General features: G+C 48.8%; 1 protein-coding gene across 2 annotated transcripts in view; it reads left to right on the top strand.

The window, feature by feature from the left end:
• The window catches only part of GRIK3 (glutamate ionotropic receptor kainate type subunit 3), a 131,847-nt gene that overhangs the window by 75,507 nt on the left and 41,166 nt on the right, over positions 1–15,174 (top strand). For both annotated transcript variants that reach the window (XM_071453468.1, XM_071453469.1), the window contains exons 4-7: positions 1,322–1,503; positions 6,550–6,603; positions 11,941–12,114; positions 14,821–14,964. In XM_071453468.1, the coding sequence (XP_071309569.1) occupies positions 1,322–1,503; positions 6,550–6,603; positions 11,941–12,114; positions 14,821–14,964 (554 nt within the window). The remainder of the gene's footprint in view (positions 1–1,321; positions 1,504–6,549; positions 6,604–11,940; positions 12,115–14,820; positions 14,965–15,174) is intronic.

Here is a 15,174-nt window from a genome sequence, read left to right as displayed (position 1 = left end):
TCTAGATATAGACCCCCCCAAAAAACAAAAGCCACATTGGATAGCCTGTCCAACCTAATTTCGCTAAACCAAATGGTTTCTTTAGGGGAGGGCTGATGAGAACACAGTTTGACATTCCTGTTTTGCAAATGTGGGTCACAGTATGTTCCCTTCGTGGCATATTCTAATGCATTTCTTCTGTGCAGGGGGACACGCTTCTCTCTTCCCCCTTGCAATAGGCATCTGCTGAAATTCTCCTTGCAACCTCAGATTCCAATAATTCCTGCTCAGCTGAGTCCACCATGGCTCTTTGCCTTGTGCAGGAAACAGAAATGAATTCTGAGGGTAGTAGGAAGTTACGGGTTGTGATTAAGTGACCGTTACGATCTACGCGACTCATAAATCCAAGCCCATATTCATTTTTGCCTTTTGCTACTGTGCATGGTAAATATGCAGATTTTAATTTGTTGTGCAGCTGATTATATCACACCCTGCCCTTTCTCAAGGGCACATCTGCTTAAGAAAACTTTTTGTGATCCCAGAGGTTGTGAGGTTAGGACCAACCTGCTGTTCTCCCCTTCCTACCCAGTGCAGGGACCCCATCCAGCTCTACCGGCTGCAGTGGTGGCAGGGGAGCACCAGGAAAAGCCATTCTGTCCTAGAACAGCTCCTCTGGGGTCAATGGTTGATGTGTGGCACCTTGGCTTTGATTTGGCAATGGCCATTTGAAGGAGGGATGGATGGATGGATGGATGGATGGATGGATGGATGGATGGATGATGGATGGATGGATGGATGGATGGGGGATGGATGGATGGATGGATGATGGATGGATGGATGGATGGATGGATGGATGGATGGATGGGGGATGGATGGATGGATGGGGGATGGATGGATGATGGATGATGGATGGATGGATGGATGGATGGATGGATGGATGGATGATGGATGGATGGATGGATGGATGGATGGATGGATGGATGGATGGGGGATGGATGGATGGGGGATGGATGGATGATGGATGATGGATGGATGGATGGATGGATGGATGGATGGATGGATGGATGATGGATGGATGGATGATGGATGGATGGATGATGGATGGATGGATGGATGGATGGATGATGGATGATGGATGATGGATGGATGGATGGATGGATGGATGGATGGATGGATGATGGATGGATGGATGGATGATGGATGGATGATGGATGATGGATGGATGGATGTCAGCCCTGATCCCATTCTGTGGAGAACAGGGGAAGCACTGAGCTGCTGTGGCCCAGCAGTGGGGAAGGCAGCCCTGTAACACTGTGGGTTTGTCTCTGTGTGACACCTGAAGGCCTGATACGGCTGCAGGAGCTCATCATGGCCCCGTCCCGCTACAACATCCGCCTGAAGATCCGCCAGCTCCCGCTGGACACCGACGACGCCCGGCCTCTGCTCAAGGAGATGAAGCGGGGCCGGGAATTCCGCATCATCTTCGACTGCAGCCACCTGATGGCAGCTCAGATCCTCAAGCAGGTGAGCAGGGGGCCAGCGGGACAGCAAAGGGGCTGCCCAGGAGTCCTTGGGTGTGGGGTGGCCATGGCGAAGAGTGGCACCATCCTGGGTGCAGCTTTCCCTTGGGCTGCAATCCACAGCCACACTAAAAGCTACAGCATGTCCATCCTCCAAGGACACTGCTGGATTTATACAGAAAATGGTGTTTTCACTGAAAAATTTGAAGTACCAAGAAGTGGCTGTGGGTGAGAACAAAAAAATGTTACAGGAAGAGAAGGGGCTGTGCTGAATGCAGCACCCAGTCCAGGCTGGTGCTGGACAATTCTGTGGCTCTCCCTGCAGCTGCACAGCCCCAGCCTTCTTCCCTCTTCCCCCTTCTCCCTTCATTCAAGCTGGCTCTCCCAGCCAGGAGGGACTGCATCCTCTGTCCCTTCCCCAGCAGCGTCTGCAATTCTTGGACTTTAAGCCAGATGTCAGTGATTTTCCATTCTTTTGGGCTCCCTCCTTTCTTCCTCCACAAGTTCCTCCACTGGAATTCTTGCTGCTCGCCCCAGCTCCTCCTCATTCCCAAGTGCCTTTGGGTTTCAGGGTTAATATGAGGCAGAGGAAAAGGCTCTCACAGAGATGCTAAAAACCAGCTGGTGGAAGTGTTGCTCCTATCAGCCCAGCACAACACCACCACACAGATTAAATAAATCCCTGAAGGGATGAGAAAGCAAGCACAAGGCAAGAGCCTTCCCCTGCAGCCTGCTTGATGCAAAATGAAGGGAAGTGCTCAGAGAACTTGGAAAGCCTGGGAGGGATTATTATGGGAAGCAATAGAAGGGGCTCATTGTCTCCTGCCAGTTATTTTCCCGTTCTGGTTGTGTTTGGTGCTGCTCACTTATTATGCAGTTTATTATAGTTTATTGTGCCATCTGCTCAGCTCATCACCGCTGGTGCAGAGTGAGGAAGATGGAGGAGAGGGGGGACTAGGGGAGACAAGTCTCTCTAAGTCCTTCTGGCTGGGTTTGTGTGTGTGTTGGGGTTTTGTCAGGACCTGAAGCCATGGATTTCAGCTTAGCAATAAAAGACAGTGTATTTTTACTCAGGGAAATACTAGTGTATTTTCAGAATCTGGGAAGTTGCATGAACCCAAACCACAGCCTGACTGCTCTCTGCATTCCTGGCCACTCTGGTGTGTAACATCAGGCAGGTTCAGAGCAGTGCACCATGATCTGCAGGTCACCTGCATCTGCTGAAGACTAAGAGGTGTAAAAACCTTGTATTTTCCTCACTTGTCTACCTGTAGCAAGAAATGTATGCCTAGAGGTGCCACTTTCATTTCTTTACCACTGAAAGTACGAGCTAGGCAAAACCATCTCCTAGAGGAGGGGAGTCTGCTTCTCTTCACAGCAGCAGAAGAACAATGCACAGAACAAATAATTGACTGGAAAAAAAAAACAGGGAGGAAGGCCCAGCATTCTGTTTATGGCAGAATCAGTAATATTAATATTTTATTGCCATTATGTGCCTTTTGTAACATTTTGGTCCCTACACCAGTCAGCTCTGCAGACATTTGGCTGGACATCTCTGGAGTCTCTTGGCCCTGCTGCCACCCCCATGGATGGCAACAAGGTTGTCACAAGACTTGTGCTAAAATTTCCACTCCTTGACTCTGATTTTCATTGCACATCTTCAGAAAACACAGAAGGTTTGAGCACCTACAGCCTGTGCTGGCTGAGCAGCTCTAATGAGCAGTGCACACACCATCATGCCAGTCAGGATCTTGCTCCCCAGGGATTCAAGGTTCCATGATCAGCACAGCACTGATCATCTGGGCAGTTTTTGAAATTGGAGTAGTAAAAAATGCATGGATTAGTAATCCATGAGTAACACCACATGAGCCAGCACAACACCACATGAGCCAGACTGTCACCTACTGCTCCAGCCTGGGTCCCTTGGTGTGACCACATCAAACCATCCATTAGTTTGTCCTCTTGGAAAACAAATAATTGTAGAAACCTATCACAGAGTGAGTCCTGCTTGTGAGACTCTCCTGTCCCACCCCAGATTCTCCAGCCTTCCTCAGTTTTGGTCCCTTGTTGTCACTCCAGGTCTGTTCCCGGGCTGTCCTGAGCAGCCTCTGTGCTCCACAGGGCACAGCTGTGCCTGTCAGCTCTGACAGAGCTCCTGCTCTCATCCCAGCCACTGCCTGTGGCTTATCCACCAGGATGATCATTTATTCATTTCCCCACAAACCTAGATGCATCCTGCCCCAGGCTGCCAGGGCTGGGAAGCTGGAGCTTCCTTCTGACAGCAGCTCTGGGCTCCTCAGCTATGGCCAGAGTGATCCAGATGTAGAACATGAACTGGGATCTCATTATTTGCTCCAGACTGGCTCCCCATCACTAACTGGTGCCATTCCCTGCTTCAGCTCTTTGAACCAGGGTGTGCAGGAGGGAGGGAGCTTCACTGCAGCCCCCTTGATGCACTGACCAGACTGGGGGACAGGATGGTGAACGGCCACAGGGACAGCCCCCAGATTCTCCAAAAGCTACTTCCAGAGCAGGAAACCTGGGGTGAAATCACACTTTGGAGTCACAATATCTCGGCTTGCAATCCCAATCCTTTTCTTTTCCCTTGTTTTTTGACATCTCACTTCTTTTCAGACTGTCACTTCCTTCCTCGGAGGTAAATTCCGCCCTAGTAATTTTAGCAAAAAAAACCAATGGAAGCAAACATTTCCTGGGGGGACTTGAAGTCACTTTCCCATCAGTGGGGATTTTAAAGTGCTCTTGCATGTGTTTTCTCCAGAAAACATGCTCACACAGTCAGCATCCCAGCCAAACCCACAGGAATCTTCCTGTCACCAGCCACCACTTTCAAGGTCACCTTTCTCATAGACTGAAACGTGCTCCCCCCACGTTGTGAAGGGTCTGGACATGGTCATCCAGCCAAGGCCCCCTTCAGCCCATGGTTGTCCTCTGAAAGAGCTTCCAGACAGTCTGTTCTCTCCAGTGCTCAGTTATGCAAATCCCAGCAATCTGCAGGAGCCATCCTGTGTGTAGGGCTGGCAGGGAATCTCAAGCTGTGCTGGCCAAGGGCCCTCAGGACCCTGATCCCCTAAAGCTGAGGGACAGGGGATGTTCCCACTCCCCATCCTTGTGCCTGCACCTTCACTGACCCATATTGTATTTGTGGGGTGCCCCAATGAAGGAAGGAACGATGAATCTCACTCCATGTTCTCAGAAGGCTCATTTATTATTTATTGAAGGCTAATTTATTATTTTATGATACTATATTATAATAAAGAATACTATACTAAAGAATACTAAGCTAAACTATACTAAATAATACAGAAGGGATACTTACAGGTGCCTAAAAAGATAATAATGAAAAACTTGTGACTCTTTCCAGAGCCCTGACACAGCTTGGCACTGATTGATCATTAAGTCAAAACAATTCACATGAAACCAATCAAACAACCACCTGTTGGATAAACAATCTCCAACCACATTCCAAAGCAGCAAAACACAGGAGAAGCAAATCAGATAGTTATTGTTTTCCTTTTTCTCTGAGGCCTCTCAGCCTCCCAGGGGAAAAATCCTGGGTGAAGGGATTTTTCAGAAAATATGAATGTGACAGACCCACTTCTAAACCAGGCCCTAAGTCAGGATCTGACTGTTGTGTTCAGGAAGGAGGGACAGAGGCAGGAGCTCCATGAACTCAGTGCACAGATGGGACTGAAGGTGGGCATGCAGAGCCCCACAATTACTCATGTCAGGAATCAAAACCCTTTCAGCTGCCTTCTTAGACACTACATGGATGTATGACCACAGAACAGGCTGTTTATGGTAAATCTGCACAGGTTTCTGGGAGGTTGCTCATGGTTTGGTGCTGGAGGAGGAAAGGTGACCTCCTTTCCCAGCTGTGCCAACAGAGCCTGTGGCCCTGGAGGGTCCTGCACCCATGAGTGAAGTGTCACCATGCCCTGGTCTCCTTGAGCCAGGTCTTATAAGCTCTTGAAGATCTATCTCACACCCAAGATAGCTCAGCTACCTTAGAAGGCATAAAATCAGCAGGATGGCTTCTGTGGTAGCGTTGGAAACAAAAAGGTTTTAATGAAACAAAACTCTTTACAGAGCAAAACCGAGCCAGGTGCAAGAGGTTCTTGCTCCTGATAAAACAGCTCACAAAAGCAATTAGTTTCTTTGTTCTCTTCTTTTTCTAGTAAATTGCTCAGGTGGGACTTTTAGGCTCCTGTCCAATTGGTTGTCCTTAAGTTTGAGGTGAAGTCCTCCAAGTCCTATGAGATTTTTCACCTAATTGAGGAGAGAAACTTCTGGGCTTTTTTCCTTTTTAAGGGGACAAAGGACAGTTTTGTCACTCCATCAACAGAGGGCACATTCCTATACCCTGGCACAGCCAGGGACGCCCAGTGTCACCCAGAAATGCCACCAGCCCTCATGGCAGCTGCACACTGAGGCTTTGCCATGGTTTCACGATGGTTTGAGGACTACAGCTCTGCTCAGCTCAACACTTGAGCATGTGCCTGTTGCTGATGAGCCTGGCTTAACTGCTCCATGGCCTTAGTCCTGAATCCAAACCTGGTGTTTCCAGTTTCTTCACTGCTCCATGGCCTTAGTCCTGAACCCAAACCTGGTGTTTCCAGTTTCTTCACTGCTCCATGGCCTTAGTCCTGAACCAAACCTGGTGTTTCCAGTTTTTTCACTGCTCTATGGCCTCAGTCCTGAACCCAAACCTGGTGTTTCCAGTTTCTTCACTGCTCCATGGCCTTAGTCTTGAATCCAAACTTGGTGTTTCCAGTTTCTTCACTGCTCCATGGCCTCAGTCCTGAATCCAAACCTGGTGTTTCCAGTTTCTTCACTGCTCCATGGCCTTAGTCCTGAATCCAAACCTGGTGTTTCCAGTTTCTTCACTGCTCCATGGCCTCAGTCCTGAATCCAAACCTGGTGTTTCTGGGTCTCTCCTGCCACATTTACCTACAAGATCTGTTTTATGTTGCATGGCTGCTGTAATGTTCTTGTACCCCTTTACTAACCCCTTTCCCCTCCTCTTCTTAAGGCTATGGCAATGGGGATGATGACAGAATATTACCACTTCATCTTCACCACTCTGGTAAAGTATCTGGCTGTGCACACACCTTGTACACACTGATGGGGATTGGGATGTGAGCACAGAAAGCAACCTGTGCACACTGAGAGGGCTGGGATGTGGGGGGCAGCTGGAGGTGGAGGGTGGGATGGGTGCCTGATCCTGGTCTGCACTGCACTGCCATGGGGAGGGAAATGCAAGAAAAGGGGAGACCTGGGACCCTGCCAGGAGGAGAGGACAGGGCTGGAGCTGCTGCAGCTCAGGGTCAGACCCCAGTGGCCTGGCTGTAACTCCTCTGCTCTGCAGCACTGCCTGAGAGCTGTCAGTCCCACCTTTTCCTGCAGGATGGCTCCTCTCTCTTGCATGAGGAATCTGGGGGATTTTGGGGTATTAATTTCAGGAATTTTGGGACTGAATTTCATGGATGCTGGGAATTTTTGGGAATTAATTCTGGAGATTCAGGGAATTTTGGGAATTCCCACCTTTTTCTGCAGGATGCCTCCCCATTCCTGTATCATGAGTTTTGGGACAGAATTTTGGGAATTTTGGGACTGAATTTCAGGAATTTTGGGGCAGTCCCTCCTTTGGAGTGCACAGATGAGGGTTCTGGCTTTATTTCCCCTCCCAGTCACTTTGATTTCAGTGTAGCCCCCCACAAACTGACAGTGAGCACAGGGAGAGTGCAAGGCTGCAGCCCCCACCCAGGATCTGGTGGGACCCTGATGCAGCAGGAGCTGGGGATGGGCACCCAGGACCCCTCTGGAGCCAGGAGCAGCCCTGCTGTGGTCCAAGCCTCAGCCCTGCAGGTTTATTTTGCAGGAGGGGAGCTCAGCCTGACATTAACTCCACTCTGTTAAACGTGGGCCAGTCCTCTCTGACTCTGGGAGGCATTTGGCTTTCCTGGCAGGGTCACTTTTGTCTCCATTTAAGATGCTATTGTCTAGTCTGCTGTTGAATTTGGTGTGATTTTGAAAATCCAATTTATCTTTTTTGCCTTTGGGAAAGAAACAGACGAAACTAACCCTTAAAAACGACAAAATTTATTTTTCAAATGCAAAAGACATTTTAATTACCCCAACTGCCATTATCTATTCCAGGCAGCTTTAAGCATTTCCCAGATAACCTCCTATTAATCAGCCCCAGCTGAGCCTGGAGTACATTTCATGTGTAGGTACAGCCTGGAGGTGGGAAAAGAGGAATTATAATAAATTAATAGATAAGCAATCACAATTAATGCCACTTTCCTGAAATAACAGTTATATCATGGGAAAGATATTTTAATCTGTCATTCCTTAAGGCAATGTTTTCCTAGCTTGCAATGCCTGTGCTTCAGCTTCCCCAGTACGAGACCCATGGGGTGCTAATGAATTAGTCTATTATGTTATACTGAATGTTTCTAAAAGGTCCCCAGTCAATACTGAGCACAGTGTATCAACACTTGGCATGAAATGCTTCAACATTTCGCTAGGCAGCACGACTACAGTTCACTGACTCCAGCAAGAAGAGCCCCATCAGCCTTTTCCACCACAGGAGGAGGAGGAGGAGGATGGCTGATGAGCACTGGTCCCTGTCACATGCAGATTTTACACCCAAAGCCCTTCAGGGAACACCCCAGATCTCCACCCTTGTGGGGGCTTTGGGTGAGCTATGCAGGTGTAAAAGCTGCATTGCAGGTTTAGTCTCAGAACGCGTGGAAAATGCTGGTCCAAATGCGACGTTCTGGTGAAGTAGAAAGGGTCTTTCCTTTTGCACTCAACACAGAACATGGGAAACCAGGTGTTATAATCTTATTGGGGAGCAAAAAGTAACCTTTTTTTAAAAAAATTATGTTTGGTATCATCTCTGTCCCTCTTCTTTCAGGAAGAAAGTATTTTGTTTTATTTATTCTTTTAATACTCCATGTTTTAAGCCAATATTACAGAAAGTATTTTTGCAATTTCTATATTTTTCATTTTTTTGGTAGAAAATGAAGCCTTTTTCTGGAGATGGAACTATACCTCTTTCAGCACTTTTCAAAACCCTGGTGAAACTCTTGTACCCTGACATTCCTACGCATAGACTCAGTTATACCTTAACACTTTTCCCTGTTTTGTTCAATATTTGAGTCTGCTAATTCTTCGACATTTATGAAGTGAGATAATGCAAAATTGCAACGAGAAAAACAAACAAAGACTCAGCAGTGTGTAAAATGGGGCTTTGGAGCCACAGCCAAGCCCTGCTAGATCCCAGGGCAGAGCTGTGGGGACACCTCACCCACAGGATGCCCTTCCTGGACCACTTTTCCAGCCTCCCTCTGAGGATGTGGCATCACTGAGGATCAGTCCCAGCACTGCTGCCACCACCAAAGAGCCCAAACTGGGCAAACTGGGGAAGGGGGAGAACACCACAGGAGCACCGAGAGCAAAATTAAGGGTGCAGGGGAGAATTAATCTGCAGTACAGAAAATAATGAGTGAAAGGGAATGTAGATGAGGTGGAAAATAGAACCAGATGTTTCAATTTGTGGCTGTGCAGGAGCAGAAAATCCAGAAGAAACTGATCTGATGACTCCCATCCACACCTCCCCACGTCCTGACACTCAGCTGGTGTTCTGGATTATCCTCTGATTCCAGGAGGTGATAAATCAGGCTGCAGCTGAGATTTAAACCGGAACCAAAGAGGGATCTGATGGGAGGTTGGTTTCTATAGGAACTTGGTGAAAGGACGGGTCAGTGGGGAGCAGCAGGGCAGGGACAGCACCCAAAATACCAGTGGGATCTGAGAGGTGGCCAGGGCTGCTGGTTTGGCAGATGGGCAGCAGAGACCATGAGGGCTGGAGCTCAGGGATCTGATTTGTCTCACCCAGTCACATTCTGAGGGGAAAATCATCGGATTTTGCAACCAAAAATTATTTCCTCACAACAATTTCTGGAATACAAACTGAAGTGTTTGATTAAAAACGAATCCTGAAAAAACAGACCCATTCCAGCAGGTCAGGCACAGAACTGCTGTCCCCACTCCCAGCCAGAGACATGAGCACCTGTCTGAGGTCAAACCACTGTATTTGCCCTTAGCTCCCTTAAGTCATTTAAAAGTCAACATTATGGCCTGTTCTTCACAGTGCCCTTTAACAGAACGTGCAGGTTTGCACTTGCAATTTTTCAGGGTTAAAAAACAGCCCAAAAACCCAAGTCCCAACTGCCATTGCAGGGTGATTAATGATTTGGTCCCTGCTGCACCTGCAGCTTTGAGCACTGCATCCATCAGCAGTGAGCCCTGGGGCTGCAGAGGCTGGGGCCAGGCTTACAGAAAAGATCAAACCCCCAAAGCTTATTAAAGCAAAACAGCCATAAGAACCCTCACTCCCCCACAGAGAATGATGCCTCAGTTGCTGGCAAGTGGTGCTGCTGTCCTGCTTTGCTTAGGGCAGCACATATGGGACTTTGCCAGCCCCCTGTGGGCAGATGGGGGCTGCAGATGGGAGGCCCCAGAGTGTGGCTGTGTCCCACCAGCACAGTGTGGCTGTGTCCCACCAGCACAGCCCCAGCACAGAGCACAGAACAGGCACAGCCACATAGCACAGAACAGGCACAGCCACAGCACAGAATAGTTCCAGCCACAGCACAGAACAGGCACAGCACACAGCACAGAGCACAGAACAGGCACAGCACAGAGCACAGAGCACAGAACAGGCACAGCACACAGCACAGAGCACAGAACAGGCACAGCACAGAGCACAGAACAGGCACAGCACACAGCACAGAACACAGAACAGCCCCAGCACAGAACAGCCACAGCACAGAACAGCCCCATCACATAGCACAGAACAGCCCCATCACAATAGCACAGAACAGCCCCAGCACACAGCACAGAACAGGCACAGCCAAAGAGCACAGAACAGCCCCAGCACACAGCACAGAACAGCCCCAGCACAGCCCCAGCATCTCCTCCCATACTGAAGCTCATTTTTGAGAAGCCCCTGTGAGAGCAGGGAGTGTCACATATTCACCCCCACGCTCCATTGCAGACTCGTGGTGTTGCCTTTCCGCCTCCCCGCCTTTAAACTGCCGTGAAACCCTTGCAGAAGTTGTTCAGGATAAATGCTGATGAAATATATCCCATCCAACAAATGGTTCACCCCTGACTGCCATCTCACCACACTCCCTCACTCCCCCCTTGGGTGAGCTGGCTTTGGGGAGCAGATCAGCTGCCACCTGCTCCTGATGTGCTGTCTAACCCAAAACTCCTTCCTCAGCACTGAAGCTGATATTCAGACACGTGGAGAGCCAAGAGCTGCCCCACAGCAGTGCTTCCCCAGTGCCCCCAGTATCCCCAGTGCCCCTTGCCAAGCCATGCTGGCAGGCTGGCAGCCAGCAGAGCTGAGCACTGCCTGGCTCTGCTTTTCACATCCTATAAAGGGCACCCTCATTCATCTGCAGACTGTGTAGGCTGGCCAGAATGTCAAGAAATGCGTCTTAGTTCCTCTTTGATAGTCTGCAAATTGGTGTTTTGCATTCAGAATGACTCTGTCATCCCCAGCACCCTGTGGGCCTCAGCACTGCCAGCAAATCCTCTGTGGAGAGGCCCATGGGAGCTCCAGACACAGAAACCCTGCCTTGTCCCCCCTCCCTGGGTCACAAGTCTCTTTTTCTAGGGTCACAGGCAGGTTTTCTCCCCACAATCCGCTCTCTTTCATGCTGAGAGCAGGTTCTTTGGCTCTTTGGTAGGAGCTCCCTTCTGCTGTGTGTGGGGGAATCTGCACATACGGTGCCCAAATTGCACCAACACCTCCAGGCCTCTGCAAGCAGCCACTGACGGCAGCAGGCAGCACAATCCTCTGAGAATCCCCTGAATTCCTAAGGGATCTGTGCTGTGACTGTGCTCACAGGGGTCTTAGGATGAGGGAAGAGATGAGGATCTGACTCCATGTTTCAGAAGGCTTGATTTATTATTTTATGATATATATTATATTAAAACTATACTAAAAGAATAGAAGAAAGGATTTCATCAGAAGGCTGGCTAAGAATAGAAAAAGAAAGAATAATAACAAAGGCTTGTGGCTTGACTCTCTGTCTGAGCCAGCTGGGCTGTGATTGGCCATTAATTAGAAACAACCACATGAGCCCAATCCCAGATGCACCTGTTGCATTCCACAGCAGCAGATAACCATTGGTTACATTTTGTTCCTGAGGCCTCTCAGCTTCTCAGGAGGAAAAATCTTAAGGAAAGGATTTTCCATAAAAGATGTCTGTGACACTGTACTCCCTCCCACCTCCTGTGGGCTCCGCTGTCTCGCTCCAAACACAGACACGCCGACCGACGCAGAAAACTCAAACAAAACAAAGCTAAGCAAAATGTTTAAAACCGGTTTCTCTCTTTTAAGGATCTTTATGCATTAGACCTAGAACCATATCGCTACTCTGGGGTGAACCTGACCGGATTCCGGATCCTCAACGTGGAGAACCCCCACGTGTCCTCCATCATTGAGAAGTGGTCCATGGAGAGGCTGCAGTCGGCGCCCAAGGCCGAGCTGGGGCTCCTGGATGGTGTGATGATGGTACGGGCAGTTCAAACAGGGCACGAGGGTCTGGGAAGCAGGGCAGGAAGGCAGGAACAGTCATTGAGGCCTAAATGTTACTTTTATTGGTTTTTGTACCAGTAACAACTCATCCCAGGTATCTGCTCTGAGGTGCTTTCTTGCATTCTTTAACAGCTGTTCCTCAAAGTCTGGGGTGAAACATTCACCCCACTGCTGTGGGGCCAGCTGCCAACAGATTGTCACCAGACAAGCCAGGACATGTCCCAAAGGGGCCCAGCTGTCCCTGAGAGCAAAGGGACATGAATTCTTTAACAACTGTCCCTCAAAGTCTGGGGTGAGGCCCACACCCCACTGCTGTGGTAATGCTCCTGCTCAGCCCAGCTACCAAGAGATTGCCACCAGACTAGGTAGGTAGCCAGGACGTGTCCCAAAGAGCTCCAGCTGCCCCCAAGAGCAGAGGGACATGAATTCTTTAACAATTGTCCCTCAAAGTCTGGGGTGAAGCCCACACCCCACTGCTGTGGTAAAGCTCCTGCTTGGGCCCAGCTGCCAAGAGACTGCTACCAGACAGGTAGCCAGATTGTCACCAGACAGGTAGCCAGGATGTGTCCCAAAGGACTCCAGCTTTGAGCCCTCAAAGCCCCTTTGGCTTTGCTCTCAGCCCCAAGAGCAAAGGGACACCAGCACCCAGGGCTGGCAGCACAGCATACAGCCAGGCTGGACCAGGCACTCTGCTGAGATTGAGACGGAGGAAAGAGCCAAAGCAATGGGCAGAGATGGGCTGAGCTGCAGCTTTGATGACTCCTTTTAGGGCCTGATGGCAGCTCTGCTCTGCTGAGTTACTGCTGGGAAGGTACAGCACCTGCTCGCCCATCTGTCTTCCCTGCCAGGCTGTCTCCGACCCCCAGAACTGTTGACTGCCTCCCTCCTCCCTTCCCTTTAGATCTGCCAGAAAGTGGCAAAGCCTCCCAGACTTTCACCTTGAAGTGGCTCCTCAGATGCCTGCTGCTGTGTTTGTTGTTAGGGGAGAGACCCCCACTCTCCTGCAGGCTCCTACCTCGCCCCAGGCTGAGCCCCACTGTGCCTGCAGCACAGCTCGGTCCCCATCCCCTCTTTGCTCTCTCAGAGGGATCCTGCCTTTGATTCCTCTTTGCCAGGTGTCTGTCCACTGGGGCCCTGGACTCAGCTGGGCATTACAGTCTGTAATTCACCATGAAATTGCATGGACATATCCTTGCCCCCCTTTCCTCCAGCCCCAAATTCCCAAAGCTGTCCCTGCTGTGGTCCATACTCGCCCACGGATGCAGGTGGGGCTCCTGCTCTTCATGCTTGGTTGCTGAGGGAAGGGAAGGTCACAGGGATGGCTGCCAAGGCTGGGGGATTTTCTCCATGGCTACGTCCTGTGAGATGTTTGCTCAGTTATTTGCTGTATTATTTTGTTTTATTGTGGTTTATTACGCTGCTGCTACACTCACATCTGTTTCGTGGCTCCGTGAAGCCAGCAAATAATGTATTTTCACTAGGAGGTCTTACCACATCAGAGTGAGAAATAAATCCAATTCTCTTGATCAGTGTTTGGATGTAAGATGGGGCATCTCAAATTGAATCTAAAATCATCACATTATATGGGGGAAAAAAGTTCTCCCTAGTTCAGATCACTGAAATGCTAGAATATGTTACAAAGCCATGAGGTCCTGATTTTGGTGACAGCTTGTGTCATTTTTGGAAAACTGTGTGCCCACAAACATCTCTGTTTCTTATTTTCCCATGTATAAAATAGTGTAGAAAATATGTTCTCATATAGTTTTTTTTACACTCAGACAAAACAGACTCGATATTAAGAAAACTCTGTTACTACCTTCCACATTTAGAAGCCGTTGCCTCCCTCTTTGACACCACAGCAGGAAATGTGCAAGAAACAACCCGAACAGACAAACGGCACTTCCAGAATTGCTGATTTTAGACAAAACCGTGAGCTTTTGATCTAAACAACCAAGGAACCATCAGGGAGCACAGGCAGAGAAACCCTGGGGCTGGCAGGGGTAACTCAGAGCAGGTTCTACCTCTTCTTACTGTGAAAAACGCCAATAATTTGTTTTTAAAATTTTAGAAGTTTAATGGTTATAAAAATAGTAATACAATTAGAGTAATAATAATTTGGACAATTTGAATTAGGACAATATGAGACAATAAAAACAAAGAGTTATGGACAGTCCGGGTACCTTTTTCTGGGCAAAATAAGACTGAAAAAGGAGCCACGTTAACAGAGGATTGACCCTTAAAAGCAACAGCCTGTTGCATATTCCTACATCTCATACATGATGCATAAATTCCATTCAAACAAAGGATTCTGTCTGGTCATCATCAGCTTCTTCCTCATAATCCTAACAGTGTCGTCCTGCCCGAGCGAGGCGGGAAGAAGTTCATTTCTCCTGATAATGGAGCAATAAATTCTCTTTCTCTGAAAGATTTAGGTGTCCTGTGACTGCCGTCACAGTACGAGTCCTTTTTTTAAAAAGAAAAGTATCCTGCATTGCACAGTTCCTATTTTAACATTTTGTCATAACCCAAAACTACATTTAACTCACCGCTTAAGAGAATTACTACAGCACCACTTCCTAACACAACACATACGATATTCACTTGAATATTTGCCAAAAGCCAATCACAAAAATTGGCGTTTTTCACACGGCGAGCCACCGACGCTGTCCCCCTTCCCTTTAGACAGACGCTGCCCTGCTGTACGACGCGGTGCACGTGGTGTCCGTGTGCTACCAGCGCGCGCCGCAGATGACCGTCAACTCCCTGCAGTGCCACCGCCACAAGGCCTGGAGGTTCGGAGGCCGCTTCATGAACTTCATAAAAGAGGTAAAAACGTGGGTTCTGTTTGACTATAAGCATTATTTCCCCCCCGCCATGAGGAGCAGGTTCCCAGGGGTCGGTAGTGGAGGATTGGTAGGTGCGGCGTTAGAAAACTCCCTGGACCGGGAGTTGGGCAGTCCCTCAGTGCTCCCACTGATGCCTTAGGATTGTAGCTTTTATATCTATTTTATAGCTTTTTTTTTTTAATAGCTTTTT

This window comes from Agelaius tricolor, unplaced genomic scaffold, assembly GCF_023055355.1.
Source record: "Agelaius tricolor isolate 1412-34295 unplaced genomic scaffold, bAgeTri1.0.p SCAF_36, whole genome shotgun sequence".
NCBI lineage: Eukaryota > Metazoa > Chordata > Aves > Passeriformes > Icteridae > Agelaius > Agelaius tricolor.
This window is presented reverse-complemented; position numbering and strand designations above follow the sequence as displayed.